The following is a 15,444-nucleotide window of genomic DNA, read 5'->3' as shown; positions in this document are numbered from 1 at the left end:
CGGCCCCCCCCGCAGCCCCCCTCCAGGGCTGGCGGCGCCCAGCGTGCCGTGCCGCGGCCTGGATGGCCGTGGCGGCTCGCCCGAGCGTGCACCGCGCATTGCCGGTGACCCACTTCTCAGCTCCCCTCCGGCGGGGCCATCGAGCGGCTGCGCCCACCCCGGCGCCTCTGTCCCCCCCCCGGCCCTGCACCGTGTCACCCACCCCCGGGGGCTGCCCGAGGGTTTCGGGGGCTGCCGGGGGGCACGGGGAGGGGGCAGCGAGTGTGCGCAGTGAGTGTGCGCAGTGAGCAAGGGGATGCGGTGAGTGTGTGCAGCGTGTGCAGTGAGGGTGTGCATGCAGTGTGTGCAGTGTGTGCAGTGAGCGTGAGCAGCGCGTGCAAGCAGTGCATGCCTGCAGCGTGTGCCTGCAACGAGCGGGCGCGCGCAGCAGATGCAGTGTGCGCACGCAGTGCCTGCCCGCAGCGCGTGCAGCGCGTGCGTGCGCCGAGTGTGCGCAGCGCAGGCCCGCAGCGAGCGCGTGCGGTGTGCAGTGAATGCGTGCAGTGTGTGCCTGCAGCGAGGGCGCGCATGCAGTGCCCACAGCGAGCGTGCGCAGCGTGTGCAGAAAGGGTGCGCGCGCTGTAGGTGGGCAGCGGGCAGCACATCATGCGGCGTGTGTGGGATGTGCAAGGGGCGTGTGTGCAGGGAGCGTGGGCTGTGCGCAGCGTGGGCGTGTGGCGGGTGAGCAGCGTGTGGGACAGGTGTGAGCAGTGCACGTGTGAGCCGCATGCGAGCAGCATGTGAATGTGTCAGCAGTGTGTGAGCAGCATGCAAGTGTGAGCAGCGTGTGAGCAGCGTGAGCAGCACGTGTGTGTCAGCACCATGCCTGTACGGCGTGTGCGCAGCATGTCTGTGTGCACTGTGCGTCCGTGCAATGTGCGCGAGCAGCGTGTGCAGTGTGTGACTGTGCAGCGTGAGCAGCAGGGACTGTGTCTGTGCGGTGTGTGCAACGTCTCTAGGCGGTGCAAGCAGCGTGTGCAAGGTGCGCGTGCAGCGTGAGCAGCGCGTGCAGGTAGCACAGGCAGCGTGAGCAGCACGTGTGAGGTGTGTGAGCAGCGTGAGCAGCGCGTGCGAGGTGCGCGTGCAGCGTGAGGTGCGCGTGCAGCGTGAGCAGCGTGTGCAGGTAGCGCAGGCCGCGTGAGCAGCGCGTGCAGGCAGTGTGAGCAGTGTGAGCAGCGTGAGCAGCGTGTGCGTGCAGCGTGAGCGGTGCACCCAGGCCACGTGCAGCGGCAGCGATGTCCGTGTGCTAGTGCGAGCCCCGCCGACCCGAAGGCAGCCGAACGCAGCCGAACGCAGCCGAGCCGAGCCGAGCCGAACCTAGCCGAGCCGAGCCGAACCCAGCCGAACGCAGCCGAACGCAGCCGAACCCAGCCGAGCCCAGCCGAACCCAGCCGAACGCAGCCGAACCCAGCCGAACGCAGCCGAGCCGAGCCGCGGCGGGTCCTGCTGCCCGCGGCCACCGCGGCGGGGCCGGGAGCGGAGGAGGAGGAGGAGGAGGAGGAGGAGGAGAAGGACGGCGGGGGGTGTTTGGAGAGGAGGGGGGTGTGGAGAGGAGGAGGAGGGGGGCAGCCCGCGCCCGCCCCGCCCGCCGCTGCTCTGCCGGTGCTGCCGGTGCTGCCGGTGGCGGAGCGGAGCGGAGCGGGGCCGGGGCCGGGGCTGGAGCCGCCGCGGAGGCCGGTGGGTGCGGGCAGGGGGACGGGGGGACGGGGGGGCGGGGGTGCTGAGCGGGTCTGTCCCGCACAGTCCTGAGCGGGGTGCGCGGGGGACGGGGTGCTGGGTGCTGGCGTGAAGGGTGCTGGGTGCTGGGGTGCAGGGTGCTGGGTGCCCGGGGTGCAGGGTGCTGGGGTGAAGGGATGCGGGGTGCTGGGGTGCAGGGTGCTGGGGTGAAGGGTGCTGGGATGAAGAGTGCGGGGTGCCCGGGGTGCCCGGGGTGCTGGGTGCTGGGGTGCAGGGGGCTGGGGGGCTGGGGTGCCCAAGCTGCACGGTGCAGGGGTGCTCGGGGTGGAGGGTTGTTGGGGTAGGGGGGACGCAGGGACACAGGGGTGCTGAGGGTGCTCTGGGGTGCTGGGGCAGCGGGACCGTGCGGGACCTGAGCGTGCACGGTGTGCGAGTGGGTGTAGCAGAGCTGGGGGTGAGCGTGTGCGAGTGCGAGTGAGTGTGCATCCCGTGCTGAACAGCCAGGGCTTCGGGCTGAGCCGAGCGACACTCACACACACACACACACACACAGACACACACACAGACACACACAGACACACACACACACACACACACACAGACACACAGACAGACACACAGACACACACAGACACACAGACACACACTCACACACACACACACAGACACACACACAGACAGACACACACAGACACACAGACACACACTCACACACACACACACACACAGACACACACACACACAGCCCCCCCGCCGCACCCCCACGCAGGCTGGCTCACGCGCACGTGCTCACACGCACACCCACACCCGCACACCTGCGCTGCGCTGGGCGGCCGGGGGAGAAGGTGGCAGGAGCGTGTTGGAAGGCGTGCACGGGCACGGGGGTGCACGGGGGTGTTGCACGGCGGGGGGTGTGCAAGGGGGGTACGCACGGGGGTGTGCATCGTGCACAGCCCGGGCTGCGCACGGGGGCGTGCGTAGGTGTGCGCAAAGGGGCGCGCGCAGCCTGGGCTCTGCGTGCGTGTGCGCGGGCAGGCGTGCGACGCCGCGTGCACGGGAGACGCTGCGATTCCCCTGTCACACGCCTGTGCACACCTTGGGGGGGGGGGGGGGCCATGCCCGTGCGAGGTGCCGTGTGTCACCCTCGGGTGCTGTGCCAGGTTGCGTACGAGCGTGACCCGGCGTGCAACACCCAGGGGACCGGCGCCGACGAGGACGGCGGGGGGTGGTGGGTGCTGGGTTGGGGGGGGGTCGGTCCCTGGCGCAGGCACCCGGCAGCCCCCCCGCCGGCGGTGCCGGGGCACGTTGGCAGCGGTGGGTGCCGGGTGTGACAGGTCCCCGCGTGCCCCGTGAGCCCCGTCGCATCGCATCCGTCCCCGCCGCGCCGCCGCCGCCCTGACGTGCCCCGATGTGACACCGCGGAGACAGGCCTTGTCACAAAGATTAGGGACCTGGCACCGGGGGGGGGGGGCACCCCACTCCCTCGGGTGGCCTTGGGTTAGGGGACCCCCCCACCCTCGGCATCCTGAGGGAGGGGGCCTGCCCCATGTGTCCCCCCATCCCCATGTGCCACCGTGTGCCCCGGGGGTGGCGGGAGCGTGGCGGGACGAGGGTGGCGGGACGAGCCGCGACACCCCCCCGGGGCCCACGCTGCCTGCCCTGCCCTCAGCCCCGGGGGGGTGGCGGGTGCCGGAGCCACCCAGGCAGAGCAGCGTCAGGCCTGGGGGGGGGGAGCCCCGGGGTGCCACAGGGACCCGGCGCACCCTGTCTGTCTGTCCTGCCTGATCCGGTCCGGGCAGAGGCTGCTGGCGCAGGCAGGGCATGGTGCAGGCAGGCTGCCTGTCCCCGGGGATCCTCCTGTCCCCCCCCAGGGATGCTTCTGTCCCCAGGGATGCTCCTGTCCCCCCCAAGGGATGCTCCTGTCCTCAGGGATGCTCCTGTCCCCCCCCAGGGATGCTCCTGTCCCCAGGGATGCTCCTGTCCCCGTCCTGTCCTCCTGACGTTCCCCAGTCGTGTGTGTGTCCCCCCCAGCAGAGCCACCCCAGCTGCCATCAGTCCCGACATGTCACTGTCCTGCCGGGAACGCTGGGACTGGGACTGTGCCGTGGGGGGGCCTGGATCGACGCCATGGGGCCGGCTGTCCTTAGGGTGCCGTGGGGCCGGGGGGCCTGGCTGGGTGCCGTGGGGTGGGCCACGTGCCGTGGGGCCGACCGCGTGCCACGTGCCGGGTTATGGTGCCGGTCGGTGCCGATGTAACCGTCCCCTCTGCCCCTCTCCGCAGCGCTGCTCCCGCCGTGCCGCCGTCCCCGATGTCCCCGACGTCCCCCACGGGGCTGGGGGTGGCCCCCCTCCGCCTGCTGCTGCTGGCTCTGCTGCTGTGCCTGGTCCCCCCCGCCGCTGCCCCGCCGCCCCCCTCGGCCCCCACCGGCCTCCCGGGACCCCCGGGGACGGCGCCGGGACCCCCCGCGCCCCAAAGCGAAGCCCCCGTCCTCTCCCTCAACCTCGGCCTCAACTTCAAGATCAAGGTACGAAGCCAGGGCAACCCCCGCCTCGCCGCCCCCACCGCCCCCCCGGGGCCCCCCTACCCGCTGCCCCCCGGCACCCCCGTGCCCCCCACCCTGCCACCGCCGTCGGGTTCGGGCTGGCCTGACGCCGGGGACGAGCCGGGCTCTGGGACCCCCCCGGAGGAAGCGGGGGGCTGGGGGGGCCCCGCCGGCCATGCCGGCATCGCCCCCCCGGCATCCCCAGCCGGGGAGAGGGACAAGGAGCTGGAGCTGGACATCGCCATCGACCTGACGGCGGGCCTGGACCCCGAAGCGGGGCCGGGGGGAGCAGTGCCCCCCACCAGCCTCCTGCGGGCCCCCGCCGGCCCCCGCCGCCCCATCCCGCTCATCCCCGGCATCAAGTCTGGCATTTCGGAGCTGGCCAGCAAACTCAGCGCCGCTGGTGAGTGCCCCACGGCCGAGGCGGGCTGGGGTCCCCGGACACAGGCCCCCCGTACTGAAGGACCCCCCCACCATGTGTGTGTGTCCCCACAGGGTTCCTGGTGCCCACGGTGCCCCCCAGGGTCAGCCACGAGGCGCCAGGCGGCAACGGGTCCCAGGAGCAGGATCAGGCCGGCAGTGGCGCTGAGCCAGGTGAGGGGGAGCAGGTCCGGCGGGGGGGGGGGGAGGTCCTGACACCCCCACAGTGGCTGGTGTGACCCGGGGTGGGGAGCTGGGGGGACGTGGGGGGTGCATGGGGAGCCTGTGGGTACGGGTGATATGGAGAGGGGGGGAAGGGGGTGCAGGGGGGTGCACGGCGTATGTGGGGTGCACATGGGGGGGGTGCGGGGCGCACGCCACCCCCCACCCTGACCCCTCTCCTCGCCCGCAGCCCACCCCCCCGGCCGCCAGCCCTCCCGGGGTGCCGCACCCCCCCCCGCCGCCGCCTCCGCCTGCACCCCGGGCTCCGCTTGCAGCTCGGGGGGGCCGGATCCCCAGGACCCCCCCACCGCTCCCCTCTCCTGGCCCCCCCACTTTGTGGCCCTGCAGACCAGCTGGTCGGCGGCCACCGCCGCCTGGGGCCCGGCCTGGGACGCTCACGTCTACGGGGTCGGATGCCTTTTCGCTCTACTGGGACTGCTGGGGCTACTGGTGCTACTGGCGGGTCCTCGTGGTCGCCCGCCCGCCGCCCGGCTGCTGGGGGGGCTGTTGGCGGTGGCGGGAGCCGCCCGCGCCTTCCCCCTCTTCTTCGACGCCTACGAGCGGCGTGGCCGCCTGCCCCCCCCGGCCGCTCGCCTCCTCTTCGAGCTGCCCTTCCCCTGCCTGGGCTGGGGGCTGGCGCTGGCCCTCTGCCTGCCGCGGCCCCCCCGGCGCTGCCGGACCCCCGCCGTGGCGGCACTCGGGGTGCTGCACGCCGGGGGGGGTGCTGGGTGCCGTGCTGGCGGTGGCGGCTCTGGGCCGGCTGCCGGGGCTGCTGCTGCTGCCGCGGGGGCTCTTCGCCGGGCTGGCGGCCGCCCTGACCCTCTGGGTGCTGCCCCGCTGCGGGGCGGGGTCCCGGGGGGTACCCCGGGGCAAGGGGGGCGCGGGCGGGGGTCCCGGCGGGGCGGCGGCGGCGGTGGGGGTGGCGGCGGCGGGGGCCGTGCTGAGCGCGGGGCTGCAGGTTTTCGGGGCGTTGCAGGCGCTGGGCTGGGGGGGGCCGGCCCCCCCGGGCCCCTGGGCGTGGTGGGGGCTGCAGCTGGGCTGTCGCCTGGCCGAGGCCGCCATGGGGCTGCCCCTCGCCGTGCTGGCGCTGGTGGCGGCCCCCCCTCCCCGGCACGCCCGCCCCCTCGATCCCCCCAACGGCTGCGCCCCCCGGCCGCGGGGGGAGGCCGAGGCGCTGCCGCTCTGCGGGAGCCCCCCCGAGCCCCCCGAGGCCGACGGGGACCCCACCGCCGGTTTCCGGCCCCCCTCGCCCATCGACCTGCGCCGCAGCATCGACGAGGCGCTGGGAGCGCGGCCCGGCATCTTCCGCCACGGCGCCGGCACGGCGGCGGGGATCAGCGTCATCGGCACGGCGAGAACCGGCACCAACGGCGCGGCGGGGAGCGGCGGCACCGGCGTGCATGGGATCGGCCCAACCAGCTTGCCGGGAATCGGCACAACCGGCGCGGCAGGGCTCGGTGCAACCACGACACCTGGGCCCGGCACCGCCAGCACTGCGAGGATTAGCACAACCGCGACGCCAAGCCTCGGCACAACCGGCACGGGAGCGCTCAGCACCCCCAGCATCACAGGGCTCGGCACAACCGGCACGCCGGGGCTCGACGCTGCTGGCACGGCAGGGATTAGCACAACCAGCGCATCAGGGCTCGGTACAACCGCTGCACCAAGTCTCGGCACAACCAGCACATCTGGGCTTGGCACAACCAGCACGCTGGAGCTCAGCACAGCCAGCACGCCGGAGCTCAGCACCACCAGCACACCAAGTCTTGGTGCAGCTAGCACACCCGGGCTCGGCAAAACCGCTATGCCGGCCCTCGGCACAACCGGCGCAGCAGGGTTTGGCACAACCACCGCGCTGGGTCTCGGCACGACTGCTACACCGAATCTCGGCACAACCGGCACGTCGGAGCCCAACGCAACCGGCACACAGGGTCTCGGCGCAACCGCTACACCAGATCTCAGTACAACCGGCACACCGGAGCCCGGCACCGTGGGCCCCCCCGGCCCCCCCCCGCCGCCAGCACCATCGACCCTGCAGCGTGCGGCCTCCTGCGGGGGGGGGGGTCCGCCGCATCCCCGGGGGTGCGAGGGCGGCGGTGCAGCGGTGGCGGTGGCAGCCCCTCAACCCAGGGACTGTCCCGGAGGGGACCGGCGGCGGTGCCGGACCCCAGCCCCCCGCCACAGGGTACCCCCCAGGCAGCCCCCACGCTGCGGCCCTCCCAGAGCTGGGCGGGGGGCAGCCCCCATCCCCTGCCGGTCCCCCGATCCCAAGGGGGACAGGCTGTGGGGGGGGTCCCCGCTGCCGGGGGCGTCCCCGAGGCCCCCGGTGAGCCTGGCGCCGACCGCCGCAGCCAGTGCAGCGACACCATAGACTTGTAGGGTGCGGGGTGTCCCCTACCCTCCCCGCCCCCCCCCCCCAGCTGCTGTGAGACCCCAGTGGGGTCAGCGCTGTCCCGGGGGGGGGCACTGGAGAGAGCCCGGCCCGGCCCACCACGGCACGCTGCCTCTGTGACACTGGCACCCACCTGGCCAGGGGACCCCCCCTCCAAACGATGATGTCCAGGAGACCCCCAGGACCTCCAGACGCCTGCTGTACTCTGGAGAGCCGCCCCCCATCCTCAGAGACCCCTGGCCACCTCCCACATCCCTGAGACCCCCAAATATGGGTGGCAACCTGGGGACCCCTCCAGTCGCTCCTAGGTCCTTGAGACCCCCAAGTCCTGGTGACAACTTGGGGACCCCCCAGGTCCCTGAGCACCCCCCCTAGTCTCCCCCCTGCCGTGCCTTGAAGCCCCCCAGCTCCATGCCAGGCCCCGGAGGCACCCCACAGCCTCCCTGGCCCCCCACCATAGCCCATGGACCCCCTCCGGCCCCCCACCACATCGCTGACCCCTCACCTCTCACACTCCAGAGGCCCCCGAGTCCCCCATTGTGCCCCAGGGACCCCCCCTCTGCTGAGGGCCCCGCACCCCCAGTGCTGGGGGACATTTAGGGCTAGCCCCCCCCCCCCCCCCGTGTACCCAATAAAGTGCCACATGCGAAGGATGTGAGTGTGACCCCCCTGGGACCCCCGCGACCCCCCCCACACACACACACCCTGCCCCGGCCCCACTGTGCCCCACACAGTGGGATGGGACCCCTGAGCCCCCCCTCCCCCGAACCCACAGCCCTTGGGACGGGACCCCCGACCCCCGCCGTTCCCATGTCCCCTGGGATGGACCCCTGTACCCCACTGCTGCCCCACAGCCCCTGGGACAAGACACCCAGCCCCCCCCAAACCCAAGGACCCTTCGCTGGGACCCCCCAAAACCCCCGGATCCCCCCAGCCCTTGGGACGGGACCCCCAAGCCCCTCTGATCCCCACAGCCCCTGGGAGGGGACCCCCGAGCCTCCCCCCCCCATGGGACCCCCAAATCCCCCGGCCGCTCCCTGACCCTGCAGTTGTCCTCCGCGCCGCCAGGGGCCGCTCTCCCCCCCGCTCCGCTCCATCAGGTCTCGCCGTGCGCCGCTCTTGCTCGCCCCCTTCCCGGCAGCCCCCGCGCGGCGCGTGCCCAAGATGGCGGCGGCCGGCGGCGGCGGCTCCGGCCCGGTGTCGGGTCGCACCGTCTTGGTGCGGGGACTGCCCGCCGCCGCCACCGCCGCCGAACTCGAGAGCCTCTTCGGCCGCCTCGGGCCCCTCCGCCGCTGCTTTGTTGTCACCGAGAAGGGTCGGGGGAGGCCGGACGCGGCGTGGGGGAGCCGAGGGCTGAGGCCTGGCGGGGGGTGGAGGGGGGGGGGCTGAGGCCTGGGGAGGCCTGGGACCGGGGTCTGGGGAGGCTGAGGGGGCCTTGGGGAGGTAAGGAGGAGGCCTGGAGTCGTGCGGGGAGGATCTGGGGGTTGTGGGGATACTGGGAGCCGTGGGTTGGGAGGATTTGGGATTGGGGTGCGGAGGGGGGGTGGCTGGGAATTGGGGGAGGGGGTGCAGGGGGGGGGGTGCTGGCAGAAGACCTGTTTGGGAGCAGGAATTTTAGGGGGGTGTCAGGAGTTGGGGGGGTGTTGGGGTGCAGGATGGGGGTGGGTCAGGAGTATCAGTTTTCCAGGGTGAGAGATGGCGGGACAGAGGTGGGTTTGGGGAAGCGGGGAGTGAGGGCTGGGGGAAGGTACGGAGGCTCAGGGGGGACAGGGGAGCACTGGGAGGGACTGGTGGTGGGACACAGGTAGATTGGAGGGTGTCAGGAGGAGGCCCATGGGCAGTTGGGAACCAGGCTGAGTGTGGTCCCGTGGGACGGGGACAGTCTGATGGCGAGAGCTGGGGAGGGGGCGCATGGGGGAGGGCTGCAGGGCCTCACTGCTCCCCTCCACTACCCACAGGCACCAAGACCTGCCGTGGCTTCGGCTACGTCACCTTCTCCCTGCCCGAGGATGCCCAGCGAGCTCTGCAGGAGGCCACCATCCTCGGTGGCCGCCGGCTCAGTGTGACACTAGCCCGGCAGAGGCCCAGGGAGGGGAGGAAGAAGCCGCAGCGGGAGAAGAAGGAAGACGAGGCGGCAGCGGGTGAGCTGGGAGTCCTGTCCCCCGCCTGCGCTCTCAGGGACCGGCAGCTGCCTTGCGTCTGTCCCCAGGCCGTGCTGTCCCCAGATACCCGCTCTCTCCACTGCAGGTGCCCCCAAGGCTGCCACCACAGCTCCCCCAAGACCGAAGAAGCCTAGAGCCGCTTCCAGGAAGGCCCGGCTGATTGTCCGCAACCTCAGCTTCAAGGTACAGAGGGTCTGGCTCCACACCCTGCCCCCAGCCAGCGCTGGCGTGACCCCGAGGGGTGCAGGGAGGGGACCCCCACATCCCTGCCTGCCCCAGGTGAGCGTCCTGGCAGGCACTGCCAGCTCCCAGGGCCGCCCCAGCCCCTTCTCTCACCTAGCTGGTCCCTCCCCAGTGCTCCGAGGACGACCTGAGATCTCTCTTCTCGCCCTTTGGCACTGTGCTGGAGGTGAACATCCCCAGGAAGCCAGGTGAACCCCGTGCCAGGGACCGTTTTCAGGGTGGTGGCATTTCCGTGCCGGTAACCTGGCCCTGCCCATGGAGTGGGGGGAAGCTGCCGGCAGGTGTGGAGCAGCATTCCTGGTTCTTGCAGACGGGAAGATGCGGGGATTCGCCTTCGTGCAGTTGAGGAACATGCTGGAAGCAGCCAAGGCGCTCCGGGGGATGAACATGAAAGAGATCAAAGGTTCGACTGTACTTCTCCCCACTTCCCCTGCTGCAGGGGGAGCTTTGTGGGGTGCCGCCCCTCCCCTGCCTTCTTCCCCCTCCCCTGCCCTCTTCCCCCTCCCCTGGGGAGCTTCAGGAGACTCTCTGGGCAGCTTTTAGTTTGCAAGTGGGAGAAGGGAGGGGTGCTAATGGTGTGTCTCTGTGTCCATTTGCCTCCTCAGGGCGGCCAGTGGCAGTGGACTGGGCTGTGGCCAAGGACAAGTACCGGGCGACGCAGGACAGCCAGCCTGACGGTGAGGGTCCTAACCCCCCTCCTGACACAGCTCTGGGCCCAGCTGGGTGCCCCCCACTGGCAGTGTTGGAGGCAGTTGCACCCTGCTGCTGGCTTGAGGGGGGAGAGAGGGTCACTGGGGGTGACTGTCCCCTCATCCCTGTCCCTTTGTCCTGCCTTGCAGAAATCAAGGAGGAGAAACCTGGGGATGCTGAAGAAGAGCAGAGTCCAGGTGATGCTGAGGAGGACGAGGAAAAAGAAGAGGAAGAGGAGGAAAACAAAAAAGCAGTTGGAAAGATGAAGAGCAAGCTCTCATTTCAGGCACGAGGCCGGTGAGCGAGTGAAGGGGTTGTGCCAGCCAGGGAGGGATGGGGCTGATCTGGGGGGGTCTTGGCCTTGCTCTGGGATGCAGACCCCCACCCCCGTGGGGCTCTGCGACGCAGACCCCCACCCCCGTGGGGCTCTGCGACAGAGCCCTGGGCTTGTCCCCCTGTGGGACCCCCAGACGGAGCCCTGTCCTGTCCCCCCACCACTGCTCGGGGCTGCTGTGGGGCCAGGCCAGCTCTGCCCTGGTTCCTGCAGGTCTGGGAAGGGGACGGCAGCCACAGACAGCAGCGAGGAGGAGGAATATGAGGAAGAAGATGATGACGAAGGAGACAGTGAGGATGATAGCGAGCAGGAGATCTCGGAGGAGGAAGAGGAGGAGGAAGGTCTGGTCTGTTGTGCTCTGTGGGTGAGGCTGGTAGGGTGGGCTGCTGCAGGCAGGATGATTGGGTTAGTGAGGCGGGGGGGGGGGGGGCTTCCTTGGGGTCTGGGGGCGCTCCCCTGGGGTCTGGAAGCCGTTGCGGTGTGGCCGGCGGGCACCGGCTGCCAGCTCCTTTGTGGTTGCAGAGGGGGACGCACCCAAGAAGCAACAGGGGAAGGGGCGGCAGCCCCCCTCAGACGTGGGCGAGGGCAGGACCGTCTTCATCCGGTGAGCACTGGGTCTCTTGGAGGGCAGTTCGGGGGGGGCCCCCTCTCTGCCACGATGACGGATCTGGGCCCAGGGGGATGCCGGGGAGGGGGGCTGACCCCCATGGCTGCCCCCAACGGTCCCTCCTCCCCCAATTGCAGGAACCTCTCCTTCGATACGGAGGAGGAGGCACTGGGGGAGGTGCTGCAGCAATTTGGGGACCTCAAGTACGTCCGTGTCGTCCTGCACCCCGACACAGAGCACTCCAAAGGTAACCTGGGTGGGGGGTCCCATGGAGGGGGGGGACAGACACCCCTTCCTGTCCCTGTCCTCTTGCCAAGCGCCCCTCTGTCCCCAGGCTGTGCCTTTGCTCAGTTCCTGACGCAAGAAGCTGCCCAGAAATGCCTCCAGGCTGCCCAGGAGGAGAGTGAGGTGAGCGGAGTGATGAGGAACCCCTCCAGGGGAGACCAGGGACAACCCCCCTGGGGGCATGGGGAGACCAGGGCCCCCCTCAGGGGCAGCGAAGGACCTCCCAGGGGCTTGGGGGCAGCACCAGCCCTCCCGCCTTGGGTTTGGGGGATGCCTGTGGGGTCATCCCCCTCTCTCCAGGGTCATTTCAGTTCCTGGGACCCCGAGCCCAGGTGTTGTGGGATCCTGGCTGTGCCGCGCACCCCCAGCTCTGTCCACCACCCCCAACTCTGTCCTCTCATAGGGTGGGGGTCTGCGGCTGGATGGGCGGCTGCTCCGCATCGACCTAGCTGTGAGCCGTGAGGAGGCCCACAAACTCCGTGGGCAGAAGGCAAAGAAGCCGACGGGCACCCGAAACCTTTACCTGGCCCGCGAAGGCTGTGAGTACCGGCCCCGGGGGGGTCCTGGGCACCCCTAACACTCCCTTTTTGCTCTCCCAACATCCCCCATCTCACCCCTCCGGCAGTGATCCGGGCCGGGACAAAGGCTGCGGAGGGCGTGAGCGACGCTGACATGGCCAAGCGAGCGCGGGTGAGTGAGCAGACCCCAGACTCTGGGGGCTGTGACAGCTTAGGGATGGCACGTCTGGCCCCCCTGGGAGGAGTGGGGGGCACAAGTCCCCCCCTCACGGCACCGTTTCTCCCAGTTTGAGGAGCTCAAGTACCAGAAGCTACGGGACCAGAACATTTTTGTGTCCCGTACCCGGCTCTGTATCCACAACCTGCCCAAGGCCGTGGACAGTGCCCGGCTCCGGCGTCTGCTGCTGCAGGTGGTCAGCGGGGGCAAGGCCATGCACATCAAGGAGGTGGGTGTCATCCCCCCACCCTGCTCCATGTCCCCCTGTGCTCCCCAGTGTCCCCCTGTGCTCTGTGCTCCCTCTGGGGAGGATTTGGGGGTGGCTGAGGGTGCAGAGGAGGTGGGTGTCCCCCTCTGCCTCCCCTCTGGGGAGGGTTTGGGGGTGCAGAGGAGTTGGGTGTTTCCTTACATCCTCTCTGGGGTGGGTTTGGGTGTGCAGAGAAGGTGGCTGTACCCCTGGTGTCCCCTCTGGGGTGGGTGTGGGGGTGCAGAGCAGGCGAGTGTCTCCTCTGGGGGCTGGTTGGGGGTGCAGAGGAGGTGGCTGTTGCCCCCCAATGTCCCCTCTGCTCTGGGTTTGGGGGTGCAGAGGAGGTGGGTGTCCTACAGTGAGGTGGACCTGTGGGTCCTGGCAGTGGCGGGGGGTCCCAGCGCAGGTTGATGAGCTGGTGCTGTACCCCCCACCCCTTCAAAAAAGTGCCGGGTGATGCGGGAGCTGCGAGGGAAGGGGCAGTCCCTGGGCTATGCCTTCGTGGAGTTTGGGGAGCACGAGCAGGCGCTGGCCGCGCTGCGGAGCATCAACAACAACCCCCGTCTCTTTGGGGCTCAGAAGGTGGGTGCAGCAGGTTGAGGGGAGGGTCGGGGTGGTATCTTGAGGGGCTAGACCCCCCTGGGGTGGTGCAGAGGGTTTACCCTGTCCCCCTCTTTCCACATCTTCCTTGTCACCTACAAGCCCATTGCGTGGAATCCTGTAGGGTCCCCCCAAAACCCTAGACTTTATGGGCTGGCCCTCTTGGGTCTTTCCCATACCCCCGCCCTTAGGCCCCCTAATCCAGCCCCCTCAGCACCAGGGTCTCCCCAACACCTTCCTCTCTTCCCATGGGGTTGCCCACCACTTCATTTGGGTTGTCCTCCACCCATCACCCTATAGCCCTGTGGGCTCTCACCCCACAGGTTCTCCCCATCACCCCACTTGCCTTCCCTTGGGCCACAGGCAGGGAGATTCTTGGGGGTGCTCCTGGTGTTATTGGGGGCCTGGAGCCCCCGCGGGCCTGCCACCCACCCCTGGCTCTGCCTGCAGAGGCCCATCGTGGAGTTCTCACTGGAGGATCGGCGGAAGCTGAAGCTGAAGGAGCAGCGAGCCCAGCGCAGCCTGGTAGGAGCACGGCATGTGTGTGTGTGTGTGTCCCCACCCTTGGTCCTTTCTCCCCGGCGCTGACCCGGTGTTTGGCACAGCTCAAGCTGAAACCGAAGCCAGCGGAGGAGGAGCCAGCTGCTGCCAGGGCAGCTGAGCCAGCGGGACCCCCTAAGAAGCATCAGGGAAGGAAAAAACCCCTTTCCAAGGGGTCTGAGGGCTCCCACAGCTCCGGGGGACCACTGGCGGGGGGGCAGGAGGCTGCCCCAGCTCCCCTGGGACACCCGGCTCCCACCATGCCCTGGTCGGGTTTCCGCACAGAGGCGCAGGTGGAGCGTGTAGAGCTGCCGGATGGCACCACGAGGAAGAAGGTGCTAGCGCTGCCCTCGCACCGTGGGCCCAAGATCAGGTATGGGGCAGGGAGGGGGCGGAATGACAGACACCTCCTTCTCCCTCCACCCTCAGCGTCCCCCCAGGGTCCTTCCCCCTCAGTGTGGGTGTCTCTGGCTTCTCCCTTCCTTCCCCTGGGGTCCAGGGCTGGCCCACGTCGTCCCCTCTGGGTGCTGGGGGGGGCAGCACGTATGGCTGCATGCGGGTGCCCACGGGCGTACCTGGCACCCATGGGTGCCCCCTCTGCACTCCCGTACCCAGGAAACGCGACAAAGGGAAGGTGAAGCCCCTCCCCAAGCAGCCCAAGGCCAAAGTCCAGCGACGGAAGGAGAAGCGCAAGGTGGCCCCCACTCAGGTAGGGACACGGGGGGGTCACACGCTCCCCCCACCCCCCAGCTGGTTTTGGGGTCAGATCCCTCTAATTAGGGAGGGCTGTGGGCTCTCTCTTCCTCCCATGTCCTTGCACCCTATGGGCCCCCCTGTTCCTCTCACGCACCCCCCCAGCAGTGCTCCTGGGCTCTGGTTGTGCCCAGCTTGGTCCTGGGACATGGGGGGGTTCCGGGGACCCCCATCTTCCCCTCTCGCCTCTGCCCGCAGGCACAGCAGCGGCGGCGGGAGGGCGGGGGGGCCGAGGCCCGGTTCAGTGAGCTGGTGGAGCGGTACAAGAGGAAGATCCTGGGCAGCGACCCCCCCGCACCCAAGAGGAGCAAGTGGTTCGAGAGCTGAGGACCCCCCCTCCACCACCACCCACCCATGGGTGCTGAGCTGTGGGGGGGGAGTCATGGGTCTCAACTCCCGGGGGGGGGGGGGGGGGGGAGGGGCAGGGTGGTGCTCCGTGAGGAGACCCCAAGGTCTCTGTTTCAGCCCTGGGCCCCTGCTGGGGGGGAAAGGACCAAGTCCTGGGTCTCCCCTTGTCCCCCACCCTGGGGTCTAGGGGTGCCCCCCTCTCTCCTCCTCTCCCAGGGGTGCTGTGTGGTTTGGGACCCTCTGGGGCAGGGCTGGAGAGAGGGGCAGGCACCCCCCCCCCCCCCCCCCCCCTTACTGCCAGCACCCCCCGCCTTGTTGGTGACAGAGTGTTGTAAAAATACAGAAATATATTTTAATAAAAAGCTTTTTGGAGGAAGAATCCTCTCAGTCACCCACCCTGGGGTGCTAGCAGTCCCCTGGCCCTGACTGCTCAGGGTGCTGTAGGGCTGCAGCCCCATGGTCTTGGTTGGGGGGCAGAAGGGAGGATGGAGGTTCTGGGGGTGCCCCCAGGGAGGGTGCTGTGGTCTGGGGGGGCAGGGAGGAGTGTTTGGGGTACCTCTGGGGTGAGGGAAGGGGGGTGCCCCATTGCTTAAGGCTGTCACAGTGG

General features: G+C 70.0%; 2 protein-coding genes across 3 annotated transcripts; both read left to right on the top strand.

Annotated features, from left to right (window-relative positions):
• The first annotated feature begins 2,697 nt into the window (after positions 1–2,697).
• Positions 2,698–7,766, top strand: PRRT4 (proline rich transmembrane protein 4). 2 transcript variants are annotated; one of them, XM_049814290.1, is made up of 3 exons: positions 2,698–4,662; positions 4,755–4,853; positions 6,171–7,766. In XM_049814290.1, exons 1-3 carry the CDS (start codon positions 3,948–3,950, stop codon positions 7,229–7,231), a joined length of 1,875 nt encoding a protein of 624 aa, XP_049670247.1. In that variant the 5' UTR covers positions 2,698–3,947; the 3' UTR covers positions 7,232–7,766. The 2 variants fall into 2 exon arrangements, with proteins under 2 accessions (XP_049670247.1, XP_049670246.1); XM_049814289.1 differs by having other exon boundaries at positions 5,092–6,511.
• Positions 7,767–8,432: 666 nt separating this feature from the next.
• On the top strand, positions 8,433–15,202 carry RBM28 (RNA binding motif protein 28). The gene is made up of 19 exons (XM_049814208.1): positions 8,433–8,608; positions 9,252–9,434; positions 9,541–9,638; positions 9,811–9,886; positions 10,009–10,101; positions 10,304–10,375; positions 10,538–10,685; positions 10,936–11,063; positions 11,245–11,326; positions 11,467–11,576; positions 11,664–11,737; positions 12,018–12,153; positions 12,240–12,304; positions 12,420–12,578; positions 13,044–13,178; positions 13,647–13,721; positions 13,802–14,109; positions 14,352–14,445; positions 14,688–15,202. Exons 1-19 carry the CDS (start codon positions 8,458–8,460, stop codon positions 14,814–14,816), a joined length of 2,316 nt encoding a protein of 771 aa, XP_049670165.1. The 5' UTR covers positions 8,433–8,457; the 3' UTR covers positions 14,817–15,202.
• Positions 15,203–15,444: the final 242 nt, after the last annotated feature.

Source organism: Accipiter gentilis, chromosome 11 (assembly GCF_929443795.1).
Source record: "Accipiter gentilis chromosome 11, bAccGen1.1, whole genome shotgun sequence".
Classification (NCBI taxonomy): Eukaryota; Metazoa; Chordata; class Aves; order Accipitriformes; family Accipitridae; genus Astur; species Astur gentilis.
The sequence above is the reverse complement of the archived record's forward strand: the minus strand, read 5'-3'. Positions and strand labels throughout refer to the sequence as shown.

Coding starts and splice junctions, on each gene's coding strand:
- RBM28 (XM_049814208.1), top strand. CDS start 8,458: ATGGCGGCGGCCGGCGGCGGCGGCTCCGGCCCGGTGTCGGGTCGCACC. Junction 10,686..10,935: donor TCATTTCAGGCACGAGGCCG/GTGAGCGAGTGA, acceptor TGGTTCCTGCAG/GTCTGGGAAGGGGACGGCAG. Junction 14,110..14,351: donor CACCGTGGGCCCAAGATCAG/GTATGGGGCAGG, acceptor TCCCGTACCCAG/GAAACGCGACAAAGGGAAGG.
- PRRT4 (XM_049814289.1), top strand. CDS start 3,948: ATGGTGCCGGTCGGTGCCGATGTAACCGTCCCCTCTGCCCCTCTCCGC. Junction 4,663..4,754: donor CAGCAAACTCAGCGCCGCTG/GTGAGTGCCCCA, acceptor GTGTCCCCACAG/GGTTCCTGGTGCCCACGGTG. Junction 4,854..5,091: donor CGGCAGTGGCGCTGAGCCAG/GTGAGGGGGAGC, acceptor CCTCGCCCGCAG/CCCACCCCCCCGGCCGCCAG.